The sequence below is a fragment of the Melanotaenia boesemani genome, chromosome 2 (assembly GCF_017639745.1).
Source record: "Melanotaenia boesemani isolate fMelBoe1 chromosome 2, fMelBoe1.pri, whole genome shotgun sequence".
Taxonomy (NCBI): Eukaryota; Metazoa; Chordata; class Actinopteri; order Atheriniformes; family Melanotaeniidae; genus Melanotaenia; species Melanotaenia boesemani.
The window spans coordinates 1,580,099-1,604,078 of record NC_055683.1 but is presented as its reverse complement, the minus strand read 5'-3'; the positions used below and the strand labels follow the sequence as shown (position 1 = coordinate 1,604,078).

General features: G+C 43.2%; 2 protein-coding genes and 1 long non-coding RNA gene across 21 annotated transcripts in view; 1 reads left to right on the top strand and 2 right to left on the bottom strand.

The window, feature by feature from the left end:
- ap2a1 (adaptor related protein complex 2 subunit alpha 1) overlaps positions 1–4,151 on the bottom strand; it is a 46,580-nt gene extending 42,429 nt beyond the window's left edge. For 8 of the 17 annotated variants that reach the window (XM_042001030.1, XM_042001045.1, XM_042001085.1 and 5 more), the window contains exon 1: positions 3,335–4,150. In XM_042001030.1, coding sequence (XP_041856964.1) covers positions 3,335–3,401 — 67 coding nt within the window. In that variant the 5' untranslated portion in view covers positions 3,402–4,150. Of the gene's footprint in view, positions 1–3,334 lie in introns of all 17 variants that reach the window. The other 9 variants (XM_042000998.1, XM_042000989.1, XM_042001006.1 and 6 more) reach the window with 4 other exon arrangements.
- A 5,878-nt stretch (positions 4,152–10,029) lies between these two features.
- LOC121650303 lies at positions 10,030–14,062 on the bottom strand. Its single transcript, XR_006012232.1, has 4 exons — positions 13,968–14,062; positions 13,341–13,410; positions 12,808–12,982; positions 10,030–10,619 (listed from the first exon to the last, which is right to left on the bottom strand). It is a non-coding gene; the product is annotated as an uncharacterized LOC121650303 (long non-coding RNA).
- A 1,342-nt stretch (positions 14,063–15,404) lies between these two features.
- Positions 15,405–23,980, top strand: part of prmt1 (protein arginine methyltransferase 1) — a 9,763-nt gene continuing 1,187 nt past the window's right edge. For 2 of the 3 annotated variants that reach the window (XM_042001499.1, XM_042001491.1), the window contains exons 1-8: positions 15,405–15,512; positions 18,620–18,715; positions 18,789–18,944; positions 19,019–19,082; positions 19,164–19,306; positions 20,791–20,878; positions 22,853–22,968; positions 23,047–23,197. In XM_042001499.1, the coding sequence (XP_041857433.1) occupies positions 15,486–15,512; positions 18,620–18,715; positions 18,789–18,944; positions 19,019–19,082; positions 19,164–19,306; positions 20,791–20,878; positions 22,853–22,968; positions 23,047–23,197 (841 nt within the window). In that variant the 5' untranslated portion in view covers positions 15,405–15,485. The remainder of the gene's footprint in view (positions 15,513–18,619; positions 18,716–18,788; positions 18,945–19,018; positions 19,083–19,163; positions 19,307–20,790; positions 20,879–22,852; positions 22,969–23,046; positions 23,198–23,980) is intronic. The other variant, XM_042001507.1, reaches the window with a different exon arrangement.

Genomic DNA, 23,980 nt, shown 5'->3' with positions numbered 1-23,980 from the left:
CATCCACAAAACGTGTGCACAGCTCATGACCCAAAAAACACAGACATACTGAACATGTGTGGATAAATCATGTTACACATGCTTGATGCTTTCAAATATATGAAATATTACAATATAACAATTAAACCTGATAATTTCCTTTATTTTTACATTTGTCTTAAAATATTTCACTACTACCCTGAATCCAAGACGAGTTGAACCCAAGATAAAAAAAGCCCTGAAGGCTGGAGGGGAGCAGAAATTACTGGTCTTACCAGCAGTGACGGGCAGATTAGGTTCACAAGATAAGATAACACACACACACACTTCCAATAGTAAAGCATGGTTTCAGGGTGGAAGTTTTAAAGAAAATACAATCTTTCTGTAACATCAGTGTAACGTAAGTTCTGCCGTCCTCACCAGTCCACCACATCCCTCCATGTCTACTCAGTTTCTACCCGCACAGAATGAGCATGGCAACTACACGTGCCCGTGTCCATGTTCGCGTCCATGTCCGAGTCCATGTCTGCGTCCATGTAAGAAACATACCAGACTAAAAAGATGAGCAGCAGAAAAATTACAAAGCTCGTTTTCACCACAACTGTGCCCAATCCTGGTGCTCCTCCACATTACTGATATACACGCTGTCAACTTGACTTCCACATTTGTGATTATGAAAAGATATTTCCAGATTACACAATGTTGTAAGAGACAAAGGTGAAGCATCAAGGACTGGTCTCAGCCTTATCTCAGAGTCCTAATGGACGTGGAGGTAAACTAGTAGAGCTGCAACGTTATGCTGCAAGACAAACGAAAGTCGTCAACTGAAACATCTTTCTACAAACCGCCACCAGAGGATGTCTGAGATCTGCAGATATGAGACAAACCACCACGATGGAGTTTATAACATTCAGATCTGCAGCGACTGCTTAAAGAATCTAAGGCCAAATCTCACTTCTAGTTTTTACCCCTACCCTTTGCTTATCGCCCTTACAACAAAGTGGTAAGGGCGAGGGGTGGAAACATTCCCCTAGAAAATGAGATTCCCTACTTTACCGTCGTACATCATCATAAGTCGTTGCGAGCTGCTACGTCAGACAAAGCTACAGGTATCTATGACAACCGAATGGCAACAAACTGATGTTACCAAACAAAGATACCAAATTGTTTCAACTGCCGGAAAAAGACGAACAAACGAAAGGAGACGTTATGTTTATGATAAGTTGATAACAGCCCTATGGCGAACGAGATGGTAAATAAATGCTCCCCAGATGGAACACAATTTTAAAATAAAATAAATTTTACATCCTTATTGATGCTGAATATTCAATTATGGGTGTTTTGCCCTCCCTCTGTCGCCATCTTTCTGATGTATCTGGTGTCTGTTGGGAAATTTTTATTCCCCCTCGTTTAAAGTGCTGTCCTGGGCCGTCGTCGTTTGGACCCTTCCCCATCATCCAAAAGAGAATCGAGAGAGCCCTTTCCCTAACCTGAACATGCAAAACGGAAAAGGAGGGCTAAGGGGCAGAAGTGGGATCCAGCCTAAATCTTTTTTGTTGGTGCACACAGTTTGAACAATAAGTTTTAGCTTCAGTCTGCTGAATGATGAAAACTCACCAGTGTGCTAATTTCAGTCAAGAATGTCGAAATATCAGAATTACCTCATTAATATCTTAAATGTTTTAAATGTCAGGGGGAAAAAACTAACTTTAGTTGCTGTGTATGTCGCATAATTACACACCTGAACAATGGTGGATGAGTTTTTTCTTTTCTTTTTAATGAAGGAAAGAAATACTCTGTTTGGAACAAGTGAATTTGGCCTCAACACATTTAGATGTACAGTTCTGGTTCATATTTGTTATCTGCCAAGGCTTTCTGCAGCCGTATCACCACAACTGTTTCTTACACTGAAATCCCGTCTTAGTACACTTCTGACTCTAAAGGCCCATTTATGCTGGACGCAGAGGACGGACAGTTTCGTCCATTTCTACTCGCGAGGTTACACTGATTCTGCTGCTCGGTTCACAGGAACTCAGCAGTCAGTGTGGGCATCCTTGTTAGTGTCCCAGTTCTTTTCAAAGTCATAACACCGTGTGTGTGTTTGCCACAACAACCAAATGCTTATATATGAGACCTTAAAGAAATATCTGTTCATTCTAGATACGAAGCTTTTGGAGGACAAACAGATTCCAGCTAAAGAAAACAACCTAACACACACCACCCGGTGAAGGTGCCATGTTATTGGGAATATGAGCAAAAACATTATTTACTATCAATGTTGTCACAACACAGAAATGATTCACTTTTAAAATCAACCAGTTGAGTTGCTGTAAATCTCAGTCATCACTGTAAAATGTGAACGTGGAGTCTAATCACCAGTAAACCTGAAACCAAGTCAACACAAAACACATAATTTACTCAAAAACAAAAACAAAAAAATGACTGTTTTAAACACTGTGACACAAAACACAACCAATCCCACCAGTGGTCCTCACTTCATGTTTCTGTTACTACTAAAGAAAACCACAATAAACATCATAAGCTAAGTCTATGGTCTAAAACATGGTTAAATTATAACTGGGAGCATCATTGAAAGGTGCTTCCAATGTACAGCAAAAACAAAAAGTATTTACAGACAAGCAGACATTGGATCGGTTAGGAAGACCAGTACAAAGATGTCCAGATGATCATAAACCCTGAGGGGCAAATATTTTACCATGAGGAGGCCGTCCCGTCAACTCTGACCCAGAACAAACCAAACAGGAGATGTTAGCTTACTGCTGATCAGTGCAAAACAAAAACAGTAAAGAGCGATCAAATACTACAACCTAAAAGCAGAAAAACATCTAAACTCATTTTCTTATTGTACTTTGTTATGATTACTAATTTTACAAGGCCTTACTGGCCGTTTTTTAGTGAGCTATGAGGGGTCCAGTCAGGGATCCAGTCAGGTTCAAGCCCTCTAAAACCTGTAAGTCAGAGTTATTACTGATATTTTATCATCTCAAACATTAATCCTACGTGCAGTTTAATTGTTGAGCTGTTTTAAACAGCTAAATCTGCTTTATTGTAATGTTATTGAACATTTCTAATATTTTAGAGGTTTGAGATCCGAGGCCTTGTTTTCTGCAGCAAGCGATGGCAAAACGGTCCAGGTGGCACTTCATACTGCTCTAGTTAAAAGCCTAAAAAATAATAAATAAAATAAAAATATTTTTTTAAAAAGCATCTTCAGGTGATTACTAGCCAGGGCCACCGAGTCATTTCTCCACATTCTGGAAGCAACACCAGTACTACCAACATGTCAGCTTTACTGGAAATAAATATTCAAACAGATTAAAATGAAGCCACTTACAGTTTCTAATGTCCGAAATGAAAACGGCTAATCCCCGCATTCCATCTCCTTTGGACACAGCCGGCATGTTTGCAGGTTTCTGTCCTTATTCCGGCCTTATCCGTAAAACAGAGCGGACGCTGGTCAGCCGTTCACGCTGGGCTGGAGCGGTGATGGACAACTTGACGTTTAGGAGAAGCTAGCTGCTTCGCACTTCCACTCGCTCGTTACAACTTACGACCGATTGACTGGCTGATGTGTTACTATAGACACTTGATGTCCGTGGCCGGTTAGCTCAGATAGCACTAACTAAATTCACTGGATGGCAAGGTAAGTTGACGTTATCCTGCTTAGCTGGCTCGTTTCCGCTGGCTACGGCAAGCTAACGTTATTTCATTCAATCCTTATCTAGCTAGGACTAGAAGCGAAGCATAACACCTACAGTTAGGTGAAATTAGAAATGTTAACTATTTTAAATGTCTCCAAGATTAATTCGGTTAGACGGGTTCATAAAATTATGGTACGTTAATATAGTGTTAAGTTACTTCGAGTCACGAACCGTTAAGCTAGCTTAACAGCTAGCTACCTAGCTGGCTAGCAATATCATTCAAATACTGGAGTCCATCAGCAGGTGACCAGAATAATTCACAGGTGTCACGTGTCATCCAGCGATATAAAGTGAGAGGTTTCACTCTTTCTTTTTTATCGCGCACTAAACTTGGTTTAAAATTTTATGTCCTCTATAATTGACGTCCGTTGTAATTCTCCAGCTTCCACTCACGGGTCGGATAAGGCTCGTGACACGGGAAAGCGTGAACGCGCGACGCCCTCGTGAACGCGTACGCCAGTCTTGCGTCCTGCATGGCCGCTGTCCTGCAGGATTTGGATGTTTCCTGCTGCAGCGCACCTGAATCAGATTAATGGATCAACGTGTTTGGGCATAACTTGACAACAAGCTGTTGAGGAGAGCCATTAATTAGAACCAGGTGTGTCGGAGCAGGGAGACATCTAAAACTTGCAGGGATACCTCGAAGACCAGAGCTGGACACCTAAGTTTGATGTTGGCCAAAGAGGATTTTGGATGGATCAGTGTGGAAGTTTTTAGCTAAATTCAAAGAGTTTGTGTCAAATTATGTTTGTGTGATAACTGACTGTGATCTAAATCTTGTAGGAGCAAACATGAACAAATTTAGTCAAGAAATAAGGGAGAAATATTGAAATCCCAATTTTTAAAAAGTTGTTTAAAAAAATAAATAAATAGAAAAAAACAATGATTTCCATATCTCACAAACCCACATGTTATTCCCAGCAGCAGATCACCAACACATCAGAGGATGAAACGGAGACGTTTCACCATGTGATGAAAATATGAGCTGATAGTGAATCTGATGGAAAAAGTTGGAACAGGAGCAACGAAAAGTCTGGAAAAGTACCTGGTACAAACCAGAAACACCTGGAGGAGCATTGGACAACTAACCAGGTTACCTGGCAACAGGTCAGTAACATGACTGGTATAAAAGGAGCATTTCAGAGAGGCAGAGTCTCTCAGATGAAAAGATGGACAGAGCTTCACCAATCTGAGACAAACTGGATCTAAAACTGGAACAATTTCAGAAAAATGTTCCTCAGACTCTGAAGATCCTCCATCTACAGTGTACAATATCATCAGAAGATTCAGAGAATTAGGAGGAATCTCTGTGTCCTGGGGACAAGGCTGGATGCTGGTGATGTTCTGCATTAAAAACAGACATGATTCTCTACTGGAAACCACTGCATGGACTCAGGAAGACTTCCAGAAACCACTGTCTGTGAACACAGTTCACCCTGAAACCCACAAATGCAGGTTAAAGCTCCATCATGCAGAGAAGAAGCCAGATGTGAACAGGATCCAGAACCAGCTTCTTCCGTCTTCTCTGGACCAAAGCTCATTTAAATGGTCTGAGGCAAAGTGGAAACCTTGATGAAGATGTGAACTAGTTTGTGGAAAGCATGGACGGCGTGTCCTGCAGACTAAAGAGGAGAGGGAGCATCCAGCTTGTTATCAGTGGACAGGTGAAAAGCTGCATCTCTGATGGGATGGGGCTGCATTAGTGCCTATGGCATGGGCAGCTTCCACATCTGTGAAGCTCCATCAATGCTGAAAAGTACATGGAGGTTTTAGAGCCATATTTTATTCTACAGGGAATAAAGTAAGGCTTGATGAGATTTGTTAATCACTAGCTTCCTGCTAACTGCTCATTTTGCATGTTATGTAAAAGTCATGTGACACCTTTTATATAACTTCATCTCTCCTCCTTAGACTTAGAAGGCTTTCCATCCTCCTTGTTTTCATGAAACCATCTAATGGGTTGCTCAAGAAAAAAACATGCAGAGCTTTAGTTACTTTAAGCACTTTATTGTGGGGATGTTTTGTCAGGGTTAGATGCTTTTACTGAGCCAACCCTTTCTCCTTCCCTCTTGCCCTGTGGGCAAACATTTGTGCTCACTAAAACATGGATCATCCTCAGAGGCTATCACCGTGGAGACGACAATGACTGAAACTCTTCAGTATGTCTTTCATTACAGATTTATTAAAGAAAATCCTTGTAGTGACTCACTACACAGTAGAAATAAAACTGTAAGTCTGAATAAATATTGTAAATATTAAAGGGTGTTTTACTGTGCTCTGACCTGCAACCACCCTTTTTATGAACAAATACATTCACATTCAAATCAACAGGTCATTTCTTACTGCATGATAACGTGGACTATTATTATACTATTTTGCATTTTGCTGTTTGTCCGTTAGGCCTTACAGCTACTTGACAAATACTGGCCTGGTGGTCTCCTGTTCTACCTAAAAGTCTGTAATTAAGTCTTTGTAAGCCCCCATGAGTTCATAACATGATTATTAGCATTACTGAAAGAACTCTGGAGAAGGTACTCATGTACTGATTCCCAAAAGCCAGTTGAAATTAACGGGTCTGGCAAGATGGAAATATTAGCAAAAACAGTTTAACCCATACCAAAAAAAAATAAACTAAAAGGGGTGTATTCACATGTGTTAGCAACCCAACAAAAGAAGAAGAAAGAAGGAGGTGGTTAGCATTTTACAGCCCTGGTCCAGGAGGACAGAGCTGCATCTCCCACTTTCCTGTGTAAGAAAGATGCCTGATGTTCAGGACTGGAGACGACTTTCTTTTCCAAACTATGGTTAGATGATTCAGCACTTCAGATCGGCTCTGGAAGAAATGTGCTCCATAGGGACAGAAAGGACCATCTAGACCAGCGGTTCCCAACCTGGGTTCCAGCACCCCCTTCCAAAGAGCGCAGGGGTCCCAGAGGTTTTGACCTTAAAGTCATTGTGATAAATAATGAAGTCTATGTCCACAGAGACCAGTTGAAGTGTCCGCTCAAGTTTCTTTAATCAACCAGATGTTTCGTTCACCTGGACCTGGGGTTTGGGTGCCTGAAAACAAAAAAAAAATTAAACCAGATCCCAAAATGAATAAATGGGGTGGAATAAAAAAATACAATATTTACCACCTGCATCTGTCCTCCCTCTTCACACGATAGTTGTCGAAGAAAAGGGGGCCTGCAGAGAAAGTTTGGGAACCACTGCACAGGCCGGATTCCTGTGGCCGGGTAACAGTTTGGGGAGTTGAGGGTCTTGTTCGGGGGCCCACAGAGGTTCACCTCAGCCTGGCGACTTGAACCCTCCCAACCCAAGCCCACCTCTGTACCACTAGGCTTTAATATGAAATTAAATTAACTTTGGCTAAAACAAATATAAATAAATAACGCACAAATTTATGCCACTAACCATAACAAAGCCAAATTATTCACCAAATAGAAAAGAAAAAGAAAAATGCCAGAGGAGGGCAGGAGGGCGGCCAGACAGAACCTGGACCCAGGGAAGGAGGAGATGTGTGCACATTGAACAGCTGGTGTTCTAGTAAGTGTCTATCCTAGCTTCACCTCTACAAACGCTTCCTGGGACATTAGCTCAGCCGTTGCTATGTTACAACCACAACATCCCAACACTTCCATGGTGACGATTTCACCTCTGCTACTGCACCCCAGATTAAATTAAGGGTTGGGTTTATTCTGTGTATATTCAAGAGACGCATGCAGCTCATCTGACCGTCCTCCACCCGGAAAGCCACATCACAGCCTGGTTCCCCTCACCTCCACCCCCCTGCCAAGCATCGCTGGAGGTGCTTCAAAGTCAAAGACTGGCTAAACTCTGTGAGGCAAATGGAAATGACATGAATACCACAACTGAGAGTATGACAGGCTACCTCACCTCAAGCACAGGGAGGTGCTCCCCAGTAACCAACCTGGTTCACCAGTAACCTGATGAAGGTTACAAGAGGCTATACTGACATAGAGCAGGGACACAAGGTCCAGCAGAACACTGGGATGTGTGATCAGAGGATCACAGGTTAGACTGATGGAGGTCCAGAAAGAGCTGAACACTCACTTATGCCTTCATTTCTTCCTTTGCCTGCAGGCATCAGACCTCACACCTCTGGAGTCAAACACACTATCCCATAAGTCATGGATGCTGTCACCAACACACCAACTTCTCCCTGCGTACCAGGACTGGTTCTTGTACTGGATCGGGTTGATGGTACAGCCAGTTTTAAGTTGCTTGCATTTGCAGTTCAAAATGACATTTCTCCTCTGAAGCAGATAAAGTGCTTTTCGTTCCAGCTGAGATGAAATGGTTTTCTACAACCGGAGGACTAGAATATGTCATTGCACCACTTTAAACGCATGCAGCCCCTCCCTCTATTATATTCTGAATTTCTGTTAACATAATGGAAGACAGTGTATGACTTTTCTTCGTTTTTCCAGCAAACATACCTCTTAAACTCCGCAGCATATGGTGTTTTACAGGTTTGTGTTGCTCTCTTCCATGCTGACCGTTTCCAAATGCTAACTGACAATGCTAATGGCTACTATTGTTTAATATCTACAACAGCAAATGGTCATAATAAATGCAACAATAAATATGGCATTAACGGTGGTAGGAAACATGAAACAGGAATACTAACCTCATCTTCTTCCACCGCTGTTTCAGCTTCACCTGCAGGTTGCAGCTCAGGTGTCTTATTGTCCTATCTTGAATCAAGCAGGCTATAAGCTGCACCTGCTACACAACATTTCAGCTGGTTTGCTTGGCGACCATAATCCTGTTCCCAGCCCACAACAAGTGGTTCTTTACTCTGGCCCGGCACAGAGTCGGAGCCAGCTCTATGCCCCCCACCTCCAGCCTGTCTGTCTCTAGAAGTCAGGTGAAGCAGCAGCTGGAGACTCTTAACAGGAAGGATGTCTGCCTCAGAGTCCACAAGTCCTGTGGAGAACATAAGGGAGGGGTACAGAGGTGGGCTTGGGCCTGGAGGGCCTGATGTTAAAGTCCTCACACTGGCGACAGGTGAACCACTGTGGTCCCCTGGGCAAGGCCCTTAGCCCCCCAACCGCTCCCTGGATGTGAGTGATATGGCAACCCACTGCTCCTAGTGTAACTGGTAAAGAGTTAAAAGCAGAGGACTCATTTCGGTGTGTTTTATGAGATATATACTGTCAATAAAGATTTCAGTTTATCAAATATGGGATCCAAAAGAACCTCTTCAACCATAGCCCGAGTCCAGACAAAGTTCCAGTGCTGTGAAAGACATGCTGCCTTCTTCTAGTTTAACTTCTGGTTCTGGTTGCTCTAACATCCCATGTCATGAAAGACCTGACCTGAGGTTTATTCTGAAGATGCCATCATCGACGCATCAGTGATGTGTAGGACCAGCAGGCTGCAGCAGCATGGAGTCTTACACACTAAAACACGGTGAATCCAAACATTTTACTATCCTGTGTTAACACGCAGTACAATCTAAGTGATTAATCAGTGTTTCTGCATCGTAACAAGACTCACTTCCTGTCAGCTGATCGTGGTGAGGATGTTTCCCTCCAGCATGTTTTACACATATTACACATACACTTTCTGGAGACAAACCTGGAAGATGGAAAATGGCGGCAAAAGCTGCAGTTCTTTGTTCATTTTCCATATTACACTCGAGATAAAGACGTTAATGATACAACCATGTGATCGATTGCAAGTTCCAGAAACTAGCTAACAGGATCACGTGAAGAGGCCCGGGACGTCCCATGTGCTGAATTTTTAAGATTAAGGTTAAAGTTGGACAGTAATAAAAAAAAAAAAAAACATCTTTTCTACAGTTGCAGTATTGTTAAATCCTTTTGGAACTAGATTTCTGAAGGTTCATCTTCAGAGAATGTTCTACCAGTATTTGATTATAATAAAGTTAATTTTGGGGTTAAAGATGTTGAATTTTTGTGTAATGATATTTTCATTACTGTGAAATTTTATAAACACTGTAACAAATTTTCCTGTTAAATTACAGTTAACTACTGGCAGCTAGAGTTGCCAGCTTGAAACTGTTAATCTACAGTATATCTACTGTAATCTACAGCAACAGTATATTACTGTAAAAACATTACAGTACTGTGCTGTATATAAAACAAACATTACAGTATTATACTGTCAGTTCTTTGCCATTATACTGTTATTTTACAGTTCTTACAGTATTCTCCATTAACAACTTATTACTGTAAAACTATATCAAAATCCTACAAAATGTTATCTTTAAAGTGAAAAGTAAAACTATACTACTAATAAATTAAAACAGCCATAAGAAAGAGCTCAGACAAGAGATGGCCTCACAACATTGATATTTATTAAAACTGAACTTTTGTAGTATCCATAAAATCCACAAGCATCATTACTTGACTGTCATATTTTTTCTTGAACTATGACATGGGATTTAGATCACATTACATTTATTAAACTTTGTGTTGTCCTACTGGGTCAAAATTGATCGAGGCTGGTTTGACTGTTTGCAAACAGAATAGAAATCATCAGCCAATTCAAATCCTCTTCACTTTACTGCTTGTTATTTTTTCCTCTTCCTTCCTCCGTTCACCAAAACATTGAAACAGTTCAGTTAAAGTCACTGCATAGCAGCTAAGAACAAAGTAAAAGCTAACTTCATTACACACATTTCACAACAATAAAAACTAAACATAAACAGGTTTTCAACAACTGTGAGTAAAAAAATTGACCATGGGCACCTGAGACAGTTTGAACTAAATAAACCCCCACTCAAAGTCCATCAAATTTTTTAGGAGAGTGGCCACATGGGGATTCACCGTTGTTGCCTTTTTGTGGACCAGCTTCCCCGTCCTCTTTGACACCACTTTTCCCTGGCTGGTCTTTCCTCCCCTTTCGGGATTGATCCCAATGAGGCGCCTAAAATGAAATAATAGAGAAATTATATAAGATATTAGGTGTGGTAACTAAAAATAATTTCATATGGAACCCTTTCACATTAACTGAAAAAAGAATTAAGATGCATTTATATGATAATCACCTCAGTGACTCAAAATGATGAGAGGATGAAAATTTGATTTTTTTTTTAAAAACTATCAGTGAGAAATAAGAAAACATTCATGATTGAGGATTACAATAGATCAGCTGCTACAATTAAAACAGAATTTATTTAACTAATTTGAGGCATTAGGAAACATGTCATATTTGGGAAATTTGTTGGCAGTGATTTCTAAGAATTTAGTTCTTCAAAGTTCAAAATGTATCTACTTTTTGAAGACTGTATTTCAGGTCAACTTAAGAAAGGCTGTTAGAGAAGGACACATTGCTCAATAAGAGCATCACACAGACTGACATGGTCAGTCTGACCAGCCCCATCCTTAAGATGGGTTCCAAAAGGAAGCAGGCTATGGTTTGACTTCCTTTTGGAACTTTACAGTTGTCTCAGTTAGCTTCCGATTTGTCTCTCTCCCTGTCTGACTCTGTGTGTGTCTGTTTAACTCAGTGTGTGTCTGTTTAACTCAGTGTGTGTCTGTTTAACTCAGTGTGTGTCTGTTTAACTCAGTGTGTGTCTGTTTAACTCAGTGTGTGTCTGTCTGACACAGTGTGTGTCTGTCTAACTCAGTGTGTTTCTGTCTAACTCAGTGTGTTTCTGTCTGACAGTGTGTTTCTGTCTAACTCAGTGTGTGTCTGTCTAACTCAGTGTGTGTCTGTCTAACTCAGTGTGTTTCTGTCTAACTCAGTGTGTGTCTGTCTAACTCAGTGTGTTTCTGTCTGACAGTGTGTTTCTGTCTGACACAGTGTGTGTCTGTCTAACTCAGTGTGTTTCTGTCTAACTCAGTGTGTTTCTGTCTGACAGTGTGTTTCTGTCTGACACAGTGTGTGTCTGTCTAACTCAGTGTGTTTCTGTCTGACAGTGTGTTTCTGTCTGACACAGTGTGTGTCTGTCTAACTCAGTGTGTTTCTGTCTAACTCAGTGTGTTTCTGTCTGACACAGTGTGTGTCTGTCTGACTCAGTGTGTGTCTGTCTGACTCAGTGTGTTTCTGTCTGACAGTGTGTTTCTGTCTGACACAGTGTGTGTCTGTCTGACACAGTGTGTGTCTGTCTAACTCAGTGTGTTTCTGTCTAACTCAGTGTGTTTCTGTCTGACACAGTGTGTGTCTGTCTGACTCAGTGTGTGTCTGTCTAACTCAGTGTGTTTCTGTCTGACACAGTGTGTGTCTGTCTGACTCAGTGTGTTTCTGTCTAACTCAGTGTGTTTCTGTCTAACTCAGTGTGTTTCTGTCTAACTCAGTGTGTGTCTGTCTAACTCAGTGTGTTTCTGTCTAACTCAGTGTGTTTCTGTCTAACTCGGTGTGTTTCTGTCTAACTCGGTGTGTTTCTGTCTGACTCAGTGTGTTTCTGTCTAACTCGGTGTGTGTCTGTCTGACTCAGTGTGTTTCTGTCTAACTCAGTGTGTTTCTGTCTAACTCAGTGTGTTTCTGTCTAACTCAGTGTGTTTCTGTCTAACTCAGTGTGTTTCTGTCTAACTCGGTGTGTGTCTGTCTGACTCAGTGTGTTTCTGTCTAATTCAGTGTGTTTCTGTCTAACTCGGTGTGTTTCTGTCTAACTCAGTGTGTTTCTGTCTAACTCGGTGTGTGTCTGTCTGACTCAGTGTGTTTCTGTCTAATTCAGTGTGTTTCTGTCTAACTCGGTGTGTTTCTGTCTAACTCAGTGTGTTTCTGTCTAACTCGGTGTGTGTCTGTCTGACTCAGTGTGCATGTTTCTGTCTAACTCTGTGTGTGTCTCTCTGTCTGACTCAGTGTGTCTCTCTTATGATCCCTCTCTGACACACACACGCTCCAGCAGTCTTATTGCAGGTGTCTTTTACAAGTAAATGTTTTTTTCAGCTGCCCTTCCCTCACACTCATTAATGTAGGTGCTCCAACATGGCTGCCGCTCTCGGGCGTGGGTGGCTGCATTAGCAGCATTCAAAATTTCTTTAGAAATGTTGTAATTGTAAAATGAATATATAAGCATGGCTTATATTAAATAACAATTCAATATTCCTAAACAAGAGCTGGGAAGAGGGGTAACACATTCAAACAATATTTCTGACACAAAATTTACCTTTGCACAAACTCCAGGGTCCTTGCAGCTTCTTCTTGGTATTCCAGGTTGAACACGTAGAATGTTGCGAAAACTGCAGCAAGCCCTGAGATGAAGGTTTTTTGGGTGCCTTCACAGATGACCTGGCTTTCAATGCTGATCATCCAGTGGCCCAATGTGACTCCATCACCAGCAACTGATGCAGACAACAATCATGGAAAAGAAATATGGGTGTAAGAGCCCTGGACAAGAAGTTTAAAGAAAAAGTAACATAATATATATAGTTTTTTACTTTTAACATTACTATTTTGTCTATTTTGTCCAACTTGGAGTTCTTTTTTGTTGTTTCACTAGTGTTTTAGGTCAATAATCCCAGCAACGCGATTGAACTGTGGTGCTAAGAGGAAATTAGGACATAAATGTGTTCAGTATATTCATTGCAATGTCTGTGTATTTTGCAGGATAACACATTAAAGACAGAACATAAAAAGTTACACCGTTACACTCAGACTCAATTTGTTCTATATTCCATGTAATGCTGTTATGATACTTACCCAGTAGAATCAGTCGTGGAGTGGTTGGGAGGGTCAGGGTTCACTCTACATCAGCTGCAGTGGCAGACATCTGTAAAACATGAACAGTATTCAAATTAAGAATGGAATTCCATGTACAGTCATGGTAGACAACTATGAGTCCGCATGTGCCTGACATGAGCAAATGTGTTCCTGCAGGCCTTACCACATATATTACAAGTTATCATGTTATCGTTTACCCTACAGACCTTCACAAAAAAATTATTTCACTTACACTTAATATTTAAAATGCTCTTTCAAGAAAAAAGTCATTCCCCAACAACTTGTTAACCGTTAGCTATATTACACTAAGTCCACTTTGAAGCTGCCTTAAGCTTTTTGCATCAACCTTTATAACGGTGTCTCCCTATAAACTCCTTTAAATCGTTTTACATGTAGAATACCGCAACAAATTGTAAAATTGAACCTTGTAGCAATCACAAAGAATGACCGACCAGCTCAAGCTAGCAACGTGCTTCAACAGAAAGTTTAACTTTTATCCGCAGTTGCTAAAAGAGTGAATAGCATGCTAGCTTACAACAGGTAAATGCTAATCCAACAAAAAAATCACATAATATCGTATTCTCACTTTAGCAAGATGATATTTACCTTTTTAACAAAGCCTTGGGAGGAGGGTTGATGACGGAACGCTGCTCACTTGATGAGAAGAGGGAAAGCGTGTCACTTGAAGTGTTCCGTCCAGCTTGGTGCTCTCAGTTTAACAATCCGGATGAAACGTAATTCCTCTCTTCTTGTTAGTGTTTCCTCAATCTTGAATAAACACACTGATGTGTAGACCTATTTTAAATTCACTTAATTTTCTAATTTTGTTCAGATGTCTAACTGAACGGACCAAAGAACATGTCTCAACCGAAAAAGAAAAGAAATACTATATTATACTGTAGGATTATGGTGGCTTGCTGTAAAAAAAAAAAAAATACTGCTCTGTACTGTAATAGTTTCCAGAAGCTTGCCATTAATATTTTCTCTCTTAAAGACGTCAGAAATTACAGTATTCAACTGTATTAATGGAGAACAGTATACTACTGTTAAAAATATCCAGTATTTTTACAGCAATTTGTTACAGTGAACTTTATTGTCTGTCACAAGTGACCGAAATTTCTCTGATAGGCTCCAGATAAAAACACAAAAAACCATCATCAACACACAAAAAACAAAACAAAAACAGCAACACTGTTCAGAGTGCTGATGATGTGAGAATGAAGGATTTTTTTTTTCATATTTATTTTCCAGGGTAGTGGGACCTGATGGTAGAAGCTGGATGGATGGGTGCAGGGGGTGCGTGGGGTCCTGTGTGATGGCTGTGGCTGTCCTGGTGTGGAGGTCTGTGAGTGCTGTTTGGGGTTATCCTCTTATTTTCTGGCCTGTCTTATTTTCTGGGAGAGTTTGGTTTTATGTTTAGTGGCGAGTGAGTTATTATCATGGATTCTCTAGGTGAATAGACCAAAACCAGTGTCCTTGCTGACACTGAAACCCCTGGGCTTCCTCAGCAGGTTAAAGTGCTGCTGAGCTTTCTTGTAGATGGAAGTGACATGTATGTTGAAGCTCAGGCCTGAGTCGATTTCAGTCAGACTCCACCTGCTCCACCGGCTGATCATTATTGGTGAGGGGCTTAAAAATGGGGACTGCCGTGAAATATATATGCAAGTGCAGACTTTTCAAGGTTTCTCCAAATCTTCTGGCATTTAAGAAGGATTGAAAATATTTCTATGCATCTGTTGAGATACTGAAAACAGAAAAGAAATGCCTTAAGGCTTTCAGAGACATTAGTGCTGTATGTAAACTAAGAACCTGTGGTTTAGGTTTGAATTTAAATTTGATTTATTTAAGTTTTATTCTTTAATGTTGGATTTTTATCAGCTGCTTTTAATATTTGAACGATTTTCCATGATTATCTGCGCCTAGTTGGATTTTTTAAACTGTTCAATAAAGAGGAAAAACCAACCCGTGGATATGTGGATCAGTGGGAGCGGTGACACGTAGATGGCCGGCAGGTGGCGCCCTGGATACTGACGTTCCATCATATCGCATAAAGTAGAAGAAGACGTGGAGGCGGGACAAAGGAGTAGTAGAAGAAGAAAAAACGACGTTGGTAAGGAGATCGAAATGGCGGCGCCAGCAGAAAGGATGGAGGTAAGGTTTTACTGTAGGAAACACGACGTGTCTCTCTTGTAATAACCACGCGCTCACGTGAATCTGCCCAACAGCGGTTTGAGAGCCGTTAGTCTCAGTATGTGGAGGTTTTCCATCATGTCTACTTAGCAAGCAACGACGCTTCCATTTTTTTTTCTTACCGAGCATCTTCAGTAATCCTGTTCCCGCTCCATCATTGGTCTCACATTCAGAACAAATAGAATGCAAAAGATAAAAAATGTTTAAACCGTTTTCTTTCTATCTCAGTGAGAGGTGAATCCTGTGAGTTAGCTGGGATGCTGCTAGCCATTGTTAGCTGGTGCGTCATCTCGCCGGCGGTGACCGCATGGAGACTAACGTGTTAGCAGGAGTTAGCGGGATGCTACCTTTATCACGCGCTCACCTGGAGACTCTCTGTAAATTCAGCCAACATCAACCATTATCGTTTGCACTGATCGGGTGGTTTATCAAACTTAATATATTTCTTTTAGACTTTATTTTGACAGTAGCTCCCATTATCGGTCATTACCTCAAAGTTTTTGTGTTTTAGGTAAAATGTTTGCCACTAGCCACAACTAGTTGTCTGGTTGGTGGTTTAGAAAACTACCCATGAGGATTAACTCGTAGGGGAAAGGCTAGTAGTTGGTAGTTTTCATGGAGTGGTTTTAAAAAATGGCGCAGACAGGTCTACCCATGTGCTCCTTTTGTGCTGCCTTCTGACTGCCTGGTGGGAGTTTCGACTTGTTTAAACCTGTAAGATCACTTACTGGTTACCCCTTAGTAAACCCCCCACCCCCCCAACTTTGTTCAAGTTTTAGACAGAAATCGCTACAGTCATACAAGGTTATATTACATTTACTGTTATTAGAATATTACAATTACTTAATATACAAACCAGATTGGACATCCTGATGGGCCGGTTATGGCTTCCGGGCCACATGTTTGACCCCTTTAAACCCGCCTGTCGTGTTCGGGTCAAATCTGACTGATTTACAACTTTAAACACTCATAAATATTGTGTTTTACATCTGGTTGCCTCAAGGCCCCGTGATATCCTCCACACGATACACTTGAACACATAAAAGTGACTATCACCCCTTTCATTGAATCTTGAGTGTTTTAATCAACCTTGTTACACCTGCGGTGTTCCTGGTTAAAAGTGACCGCCGTAGGAAATGAATGGATAGCCAAACTATATTCATCCACACCACCCCAACTCACTCACTCATTCACACACACACATTTTTCAGACTGAACAATGTCTTGCGGGTACTCATCTCTTTCATCAGCTCATGTGAACCAACTTCCTGATGAAACCATGAATTGTATCCTCACACAGACCAGACAGGTGTCTATTATGTGAGCACATCTCTTTCCCACGCTTCTGTGCCTATTCCCTATGCCTTGCACTCCTTTTACTCTGAGCAGGCAACTGACCAACCGGTTCTCTGTCGAAGAGGTTCTGGTCCAGGTTTTTGGACATGATGAAGAGGCCACTGATAGAGGAGGATGTCTCAGAAGTGGAAGACAACACAAATTTTTATCCAGGTTTTGAGACTGACCAGTCAACAAATGGGGAGAGAGAGAGGAACCTGAAGAACAGGACCTGAGGAGATTCCAGTCCAAGAGTGGACACTTGCTCTGGTCTTCATCCTCCAGGACCTCCTCATTTAGCTGTGTTGTTCATCCCTTAGAATCTCCATTAATCCCAGTCCAGTCCTGCTAGGAAAGAAGGTCCATTATGCTGTCGGTTACATAATTTGGTTGGCTTTCAGGAAGCTTAGCTATCCATCACTTGATGCAGAAGACGGAGCAATACCACCAGAATTCACGGTGGCAGTGCTGAGCAGAATAGCTGACATGCAAGCAGGGAAGGAAGGTTTGTTGGGTGGTTGGAAACGACTTCATAGCCACGCGTTACCACGGCTAAACTGTCTGAAACTGACAACGGCTCATGGGAGTAAACATGAACTCAGCACTGCCCCCTAGTGGAGGAACTGGCTTAACCACCTTGGCAATGGAAAACATGCCTGGAGGTACGAAGACGTATGACAACGTTTGAAACGTACGCTGCTGTTTACGTACTTGAGGGAGCAGAAACGGGCCTTGAGCAGGTTTTCATCCATGCAGAATTCGCCTCCAGCTGGGATTATGAAGCAGGAGGATGTTTCTTTCCTCGTTAATCAGCAGCTTCATGAGCTCACACTGTAAATGAATTCTGCCCTCTCCAGTGAAGCAGGCTGAGCTCTGTGTGGGTTCTGGCTTTTTGAATTCAAGGTGCTTTGTGACTACAGGATGAACACACATTAGGGAATGGATGTCTTCTAGGAGGATTTTGTCCTGGTCCACCTTCCATTCCCAAAATGGGATGAAACTTCAGAAAATAATGGAAAGAGGAAATGACTTGATAGTAGGGCTGTTACTAATGACTATTCTGATGGTCGATTAATCGCCGACTATTAAAACGACTAGTCCACCAATCGGATTCTGTACCTCATGATTTATTAAATGGATCTTGTTTCACTTTCAGCTTTGAAATCTTGCATGAGGTTGTTCTGTAAGTCCGACGTTCCTCCTCTTTAAATATTCGAGCGTTGCAGACGTACTTCGTGGTACACAAGGTCGGCTTTACAAATCTCACATGTATTTAATTTATTTTAAAAGTTTAACGTGAAGTTATTTCGAACTTATGACGTCTTCGCCGCGGTTTTGTTCCCTGGTCGGCCACCATATTTTCCCCTGGCGGACTTGATTGCGCATGTGCAACTCTCAGCAGAGATAGAAAAAGAAGACGACGTCTCACTCTGCAGTTTTTTGGGAGTTTTTTTCTCGTTTTTTTTCCCCCGACAGTAGTCAGCGGGTAAATTCGTTGACTATTTTTATTATCGACAACGTCGACTAATCGTTGCAGCTCTGTCTTTGGGAGGCTCAAAAACCAGAAAGAAATATTTGGTCTTAATTACTAAGTTTAATGGCCAATGTTGTTTATTGTGACATTAGTTCTTTTTAGTTTTAACTGCACCTGATTGAAGGCTGAAGATGAATTTCATGGATGCTTGTGGACATTTGGTTGACCTCAGGCATTGACTGTCTTCGTCTTTGTTGAGGTTTCTCAGGGAGAGACCTCAGTCAAGCCTGCAGCTGAAGACATGACGTCTAAGGATTACTACTTCGACTCTTACGCCCACTTTGGGATCCACGAGGTAAATTATGGTCTAAATGTGTGTTGATGTGATAAGATCTGGGTTCTTCATGTATGTTTTGCTGCTGTTGTAGGAGATGCTGAAAGACGAGGTGCGCACTCTCACCTATCGTAACTCCATGTTTCACAACAAGCACCTGTTTAAGGATAAGGTGGTGCTGGACGTAGGCAGTGGGACGGGCATCCTCTGCATGTTTGCTGCTAAAGCTGGAGCTAAGAAAGTCATCGGGGTACGTCTAGTTGGGTCTTTTATCTGCTTGCATGGTCTGAGTCGCGGTTAAACTTTCTTCCTTCTGTTCACCAGATCGAGTGCAGCAGCATCTCGGACTACGCTGTGAAAATCGTCAAAGCCAACAACCTGGATGATGGTGAGTAACTGGACCGGAACGGGTCAGCACTTTCTGCGTTTGTTCAGGTAAAACAACCCTAACCTGTCCTTTTGTCTCCAGTGGTGACCATCATTAAAGGGAAGGTGGAGGAGGTGGAGCTGCCGGTGGATGAAGTGGACATCATCATATCAGAGTGGATGGGTTACTGTCTCTTCTACGAGTCCATGCTCAACACAGTTATCTATGCCAGGGACAAGTGGCTGGTAAGTCTCTGTGTGTGTGTGTGTGTGTGTGTGTGTGTGTGTGTGTGTGTGTGTGTGTGTGCGCGTGCGCACACTTCAGCTTCATGATCAGAAACTACAACTCAGTTCCTGGAATAGTTTGGATTTTCTCGTCGGGTCTGGTGAGTAAATATAAACGTGTCCAGAATCTGTTAAAAGCTCATTAAAACCATTTCTATGACCTCCAAACACAATTAAGACAAACAGTTAAGACATATGTAAACACAGATTATGGCTCCACCTGTTCCCCCCCCACAGCGTGAACACAGACCAGTGTCTCTACTAGAAGTTTCGTCTCCAACCAGGATTTACTGAAGCAGAAGCAGCTAAATCTGCTTCATGGATTCTGTCTCGGCTTGGCTGTCTGGCCTCCAGAACTTCTACCCGCCAGGATAAAACAACTTTTTCCAAGGGTCCTTTCAGAGCCGTTTCCCTCCAAAATAAGTTTTCTGCCTGGTTACAGGGATTTGGTTGGATGAAGACGGGTGTCGGGCATTGTGTCCCAGATATTTCTATTCCTACAGTTGATGATTGGTTGTAACCATGGTGACGTCAGTGTACTTCTATTGGACGGGGGGCAATGGGTGATGGGAGAAAAAACTGTTTGTCCAAACGCTTCCGTTCGCTGGTATCAGTGACGCTTTTCTGCAACCTGTTTGCTTTGCAGCAGCCATGAAACTAACGCGGCTTCAGATTGGACATTGATGGCGGGCGCTGGTGCCGAAATGAAAAGAACCGGATACCTGTCGGTGCTCTATGCTTTTAAAAACTGATATACGAAAAAGTTTTGTCCCGGCTTGAGTCAGACACCGTTTGTAAAGGAGCTTTACAAGACCTGTTCAGATACTCGCGCTCATGAGATTTGTGAGGTAGTGGTGGGCGGAGTATCGAGTGTACGCGCTTTATCCCGAGATGTTTTGCATGGGATATATAAAATGTCTATATTGCAAACTTTGAGTATAAACTAGTTAATGGTTGAGGAAACGCTGGTGTTAAGTTTATGAAAGCAGGTCCCTGGTTAAAAAAATCACAATGACGTTAAATTCATCAGTTTACTGTGTGTTTATGTTGATGATGAGGAATGAATTTAGTGTTTTAGAGGATATTTAGAACAAAAATTGAGATATTGTATATCGGGATAAGGGTTATCAGTTATGAGCCGGAGCCGTCTGCATGGAGCAGGTATCCAGGACAGTAAGAGTTCATTTGATAAGCCGTTGACCCGCACGAGCATTAATGCTCAGTATGGAACATCACGTCACTTCATTAAAATTTACAAATAGGGACGACCATTTATTTTTAATTTAGGTAGTTGTTGCAATATATATGAAGGCTAATATCTGCATGAAGGTACACTTTAGATATATTGTGGAGCCCTAGTCCACATGTTGATTCCTGTGCTTAGAGTTTTATCTATTGCATCTTGTCTCTGAAGCTTCTTAAAGTGTCTTTGTCCCCTTTGACAGAAACCAGATGGACTCATTTTCCCAGACAGAGCAACACTGTACGTCACTGCAATTGAAGACAGGCAGTACAAGGACTACAAAATCCACTGTGAGTAACTGGTCTGACCCCTACCCACCAGGACCTTGACCTACCAAGGCCCACCCTGACCCATCAGGACCTGACCCATCCTGGCTCACCCTAAGCCCCTGATTTGTTGTTCTCCAATATTAAAACGTGATTTAAGTTTCAGCCAGTCCAACAGCTGTCGATCAGAGAAATGTAGTTCAAGGAGTTTTACATGATAATGCTAACACTAGCTAACGCTACATTAAGTCAAAAAGATCAAACTGATTTGGTTATTTGGGGATGAGTTCTTGTACAGGCATAAAATCACATTAACACTCTTTATAGTGTTATAACCAAATATAGAAATGAAGTAAAACCAGTAAGTCTCATTCCATCTAAATTTCCTCTGCTCATAAACAAATTTCTCCACCAAAACTGATGGAAAGGCTAAAGGATCTTAGAAGCTGTTAACTCCCTGTACGCCATCGGTAACTGTCGCCTCCCCGTACGCACGCCATCAGGAGCTGTCAACATCCCGTACGCACGCCATCGGGAGCTGTCACCGCCCCGTACTCACGCCATCGGTAACTGTCGCCGCCCCGTACTCACGCCATCAGGAGCTGTCAACATCCCGTACTCACGCCATCAGGAGCTGTCAACATCCCGTACGCACGCCATCGGGAGCTGTCACCGCCCCGTACTCACGCCATCGGTAACTGTTGCCGCCCCGTACTCACGCCATCAGGAGCTGTCAACATCCCGTACGCACGCCATCAGGAGCTGTCAACATCCCGTACTCACGCCATCGGTAACTGTCGCCGCCCCGTACGCACTCCATCGGGAGCTGTCAACATCCCGTACGCACGCCATCGGGAGCTGTCACCGCCCCGTACTCATGCCATCGGTAACTGTCGCCTCCCCGTACGCACGCCATCGGGAGCTGTCAACATCCCGTACGCACGCCATCGGGAGCTGTCACCGCCCCGTACTCACGCCATCGGTAACTGTCGCCGCCCCGTACTCACGCCATCAGGAGCTGTCAACATCCCGTACGCACGCCATCGGGAGCTGTCACCGCCCCGTACTCACGCCATTGGTAACTGTCGCCGCCCCGTACTCACGCCATCAGGAGCTGTCAACATCCCGTACGCACGCCATCGGGAGCTGTCACCGCCCCGTACTCACGCCATCGGTAACTGTTGCCGCCCCGTACTCACGCCATCAGGAGCTGTCAACATCCCGTACGCACGCCATCAGGAGCTGTCAACATCCCGTACTCACGCCATCGGTAACTGTCGCCGCCCCGTACGCACTCCATCGGGAGCTGTCAACATCCCGTACGCACGCCATCGGGAGCTGTCACCGCCCCGTACTCACGCCATCGGTAACTGTCGCCTCCCCGTACGCACGCCATCGGGAGCTGTCAACATCCCGTACGCACGCCATCGGGAGCTGTCACCGCCCCGTACTCACGCCATCGGTAACTGTCGCCGCCCCGTACGCACGCCATCAGGAGCTGTCACCGCCCCGTACTCACGCCATCGGGAGCTGTCGCCGCCCCGTACTCACGCCATCGGGAGCTGTCGCCGCCCCGTACTCACGCCATCGGGAGCTGTCGCCGCCCCGTACGCACGCCATCGGGAGCTGTCGCCGCCCCGTACGCACGCCATCGGGAGCTGTCGCCGCCCCGTACTCACGCCATCGGGAGCTGTCACCGCCCTGTACGCACGCCATCGGGAGTTGTCGCCGCCCCGTACGCACGCCATCGGGAGTTGTCGCCGCCCCTTACACACGCCATCGGGAGCTGTCGCCGCCCCGTACTCACGCCATCGGTAACTGTCGCCGCCCCGTACTCACGCCATCGGTAACTGTCGCCGCCCCGTACTCACGCCATCGGGAACTCTTAGCATGAGTCAACATAGGAGTGTAAGCATCTTCTCCGTTGCCACATCTGCTGTATGATTAGAAAAATGAGCGGACTCCGATGATGATGTGTGTGTGTGTGTTCCTCCTCAGGGTGGGAGAACGTGTACGGGTTTGACATGTCATGTATCAAAGAGGTGGCCATTAAGGAACCCCTGGTTGATGTGGTGGATCCCAAACAGCTGGTCAGCAACTCCTGTCTGATCAGGGTAGGTGGACGTAGAGGATTATTCTGCTCGTTGACTGATGCTGATGGGGGGTCTGAAACATGTGACGTCTGTGTTCAGGAGGTGGACATCTACACAGTGAAGGCAGAGGACCTGACCTTCACCTCACCGTTCTGCCTGCAGGTGAAGAGGAATGATTACATCCACGCTCTGGTCACCTACTTCAACATAGAGTTCACCCGCTGCCACAAGAGGATCGGTTTCTCCACCAGTCAGTGGCCTTCCTAAACCTCACATTCCAGTTTTTCCTCTAGAAACAAGCGTTTCCTCTCTTTGCTCACTTGCTCCATCCTTCATGGTCCTGATCAAACATATTTCCTTCTTTAACTTGTAATTCTTGGTTTGTTCACGAGCTGTATGCCTTTTATTTGCTGTTGGTACATTAATAGAACAGTTTATGGGAATTTATTAAATTGGGTAAATTAACCTCTGAACCTCCATCAGAATTCCAGAGGTTTCCCTCCTCCTCCACCTGGAGCAGTGGTGTGTAGCTCTGTGGGGTAAATGTGATGGATAGTTTCCCTTCAGCTGATCTAGGGAGGTTTTCCAGGCATTTCTATCCCTGGTTTACAATCCAGCCACTAAATGTAGTTTTATTCAGAGACTCTATCTGGTAAATCCACAATGATCCATGATAACAGCATTATTTATCACATTTCATCATAAAAACATCACCATCACTACTATGTTGCTAAGAGACCTCTATTTAGACCTGGACATGATGATGAAGCCACTTCCTGTCAGACTTTCCACCAATCTAGAATGCGCCGCTAGGTGGCAGCAGCAATTGTAGTAGCTTAAAAATTACTACTACTACAATATTGAATTTCCCTTTGGGATTAATAAAGTATTTTTCATTTCATTTCATTTCATTTCAATCAGATGTATTGTAGAGGTAGCAGAAAACCAGGTAGTAAGTTCAGCTCTAGGATTCCTGTACTGACCCGGATCCGAGACGAGGACACTGATCGAATGTTCAAACTTTGTAAAAAAC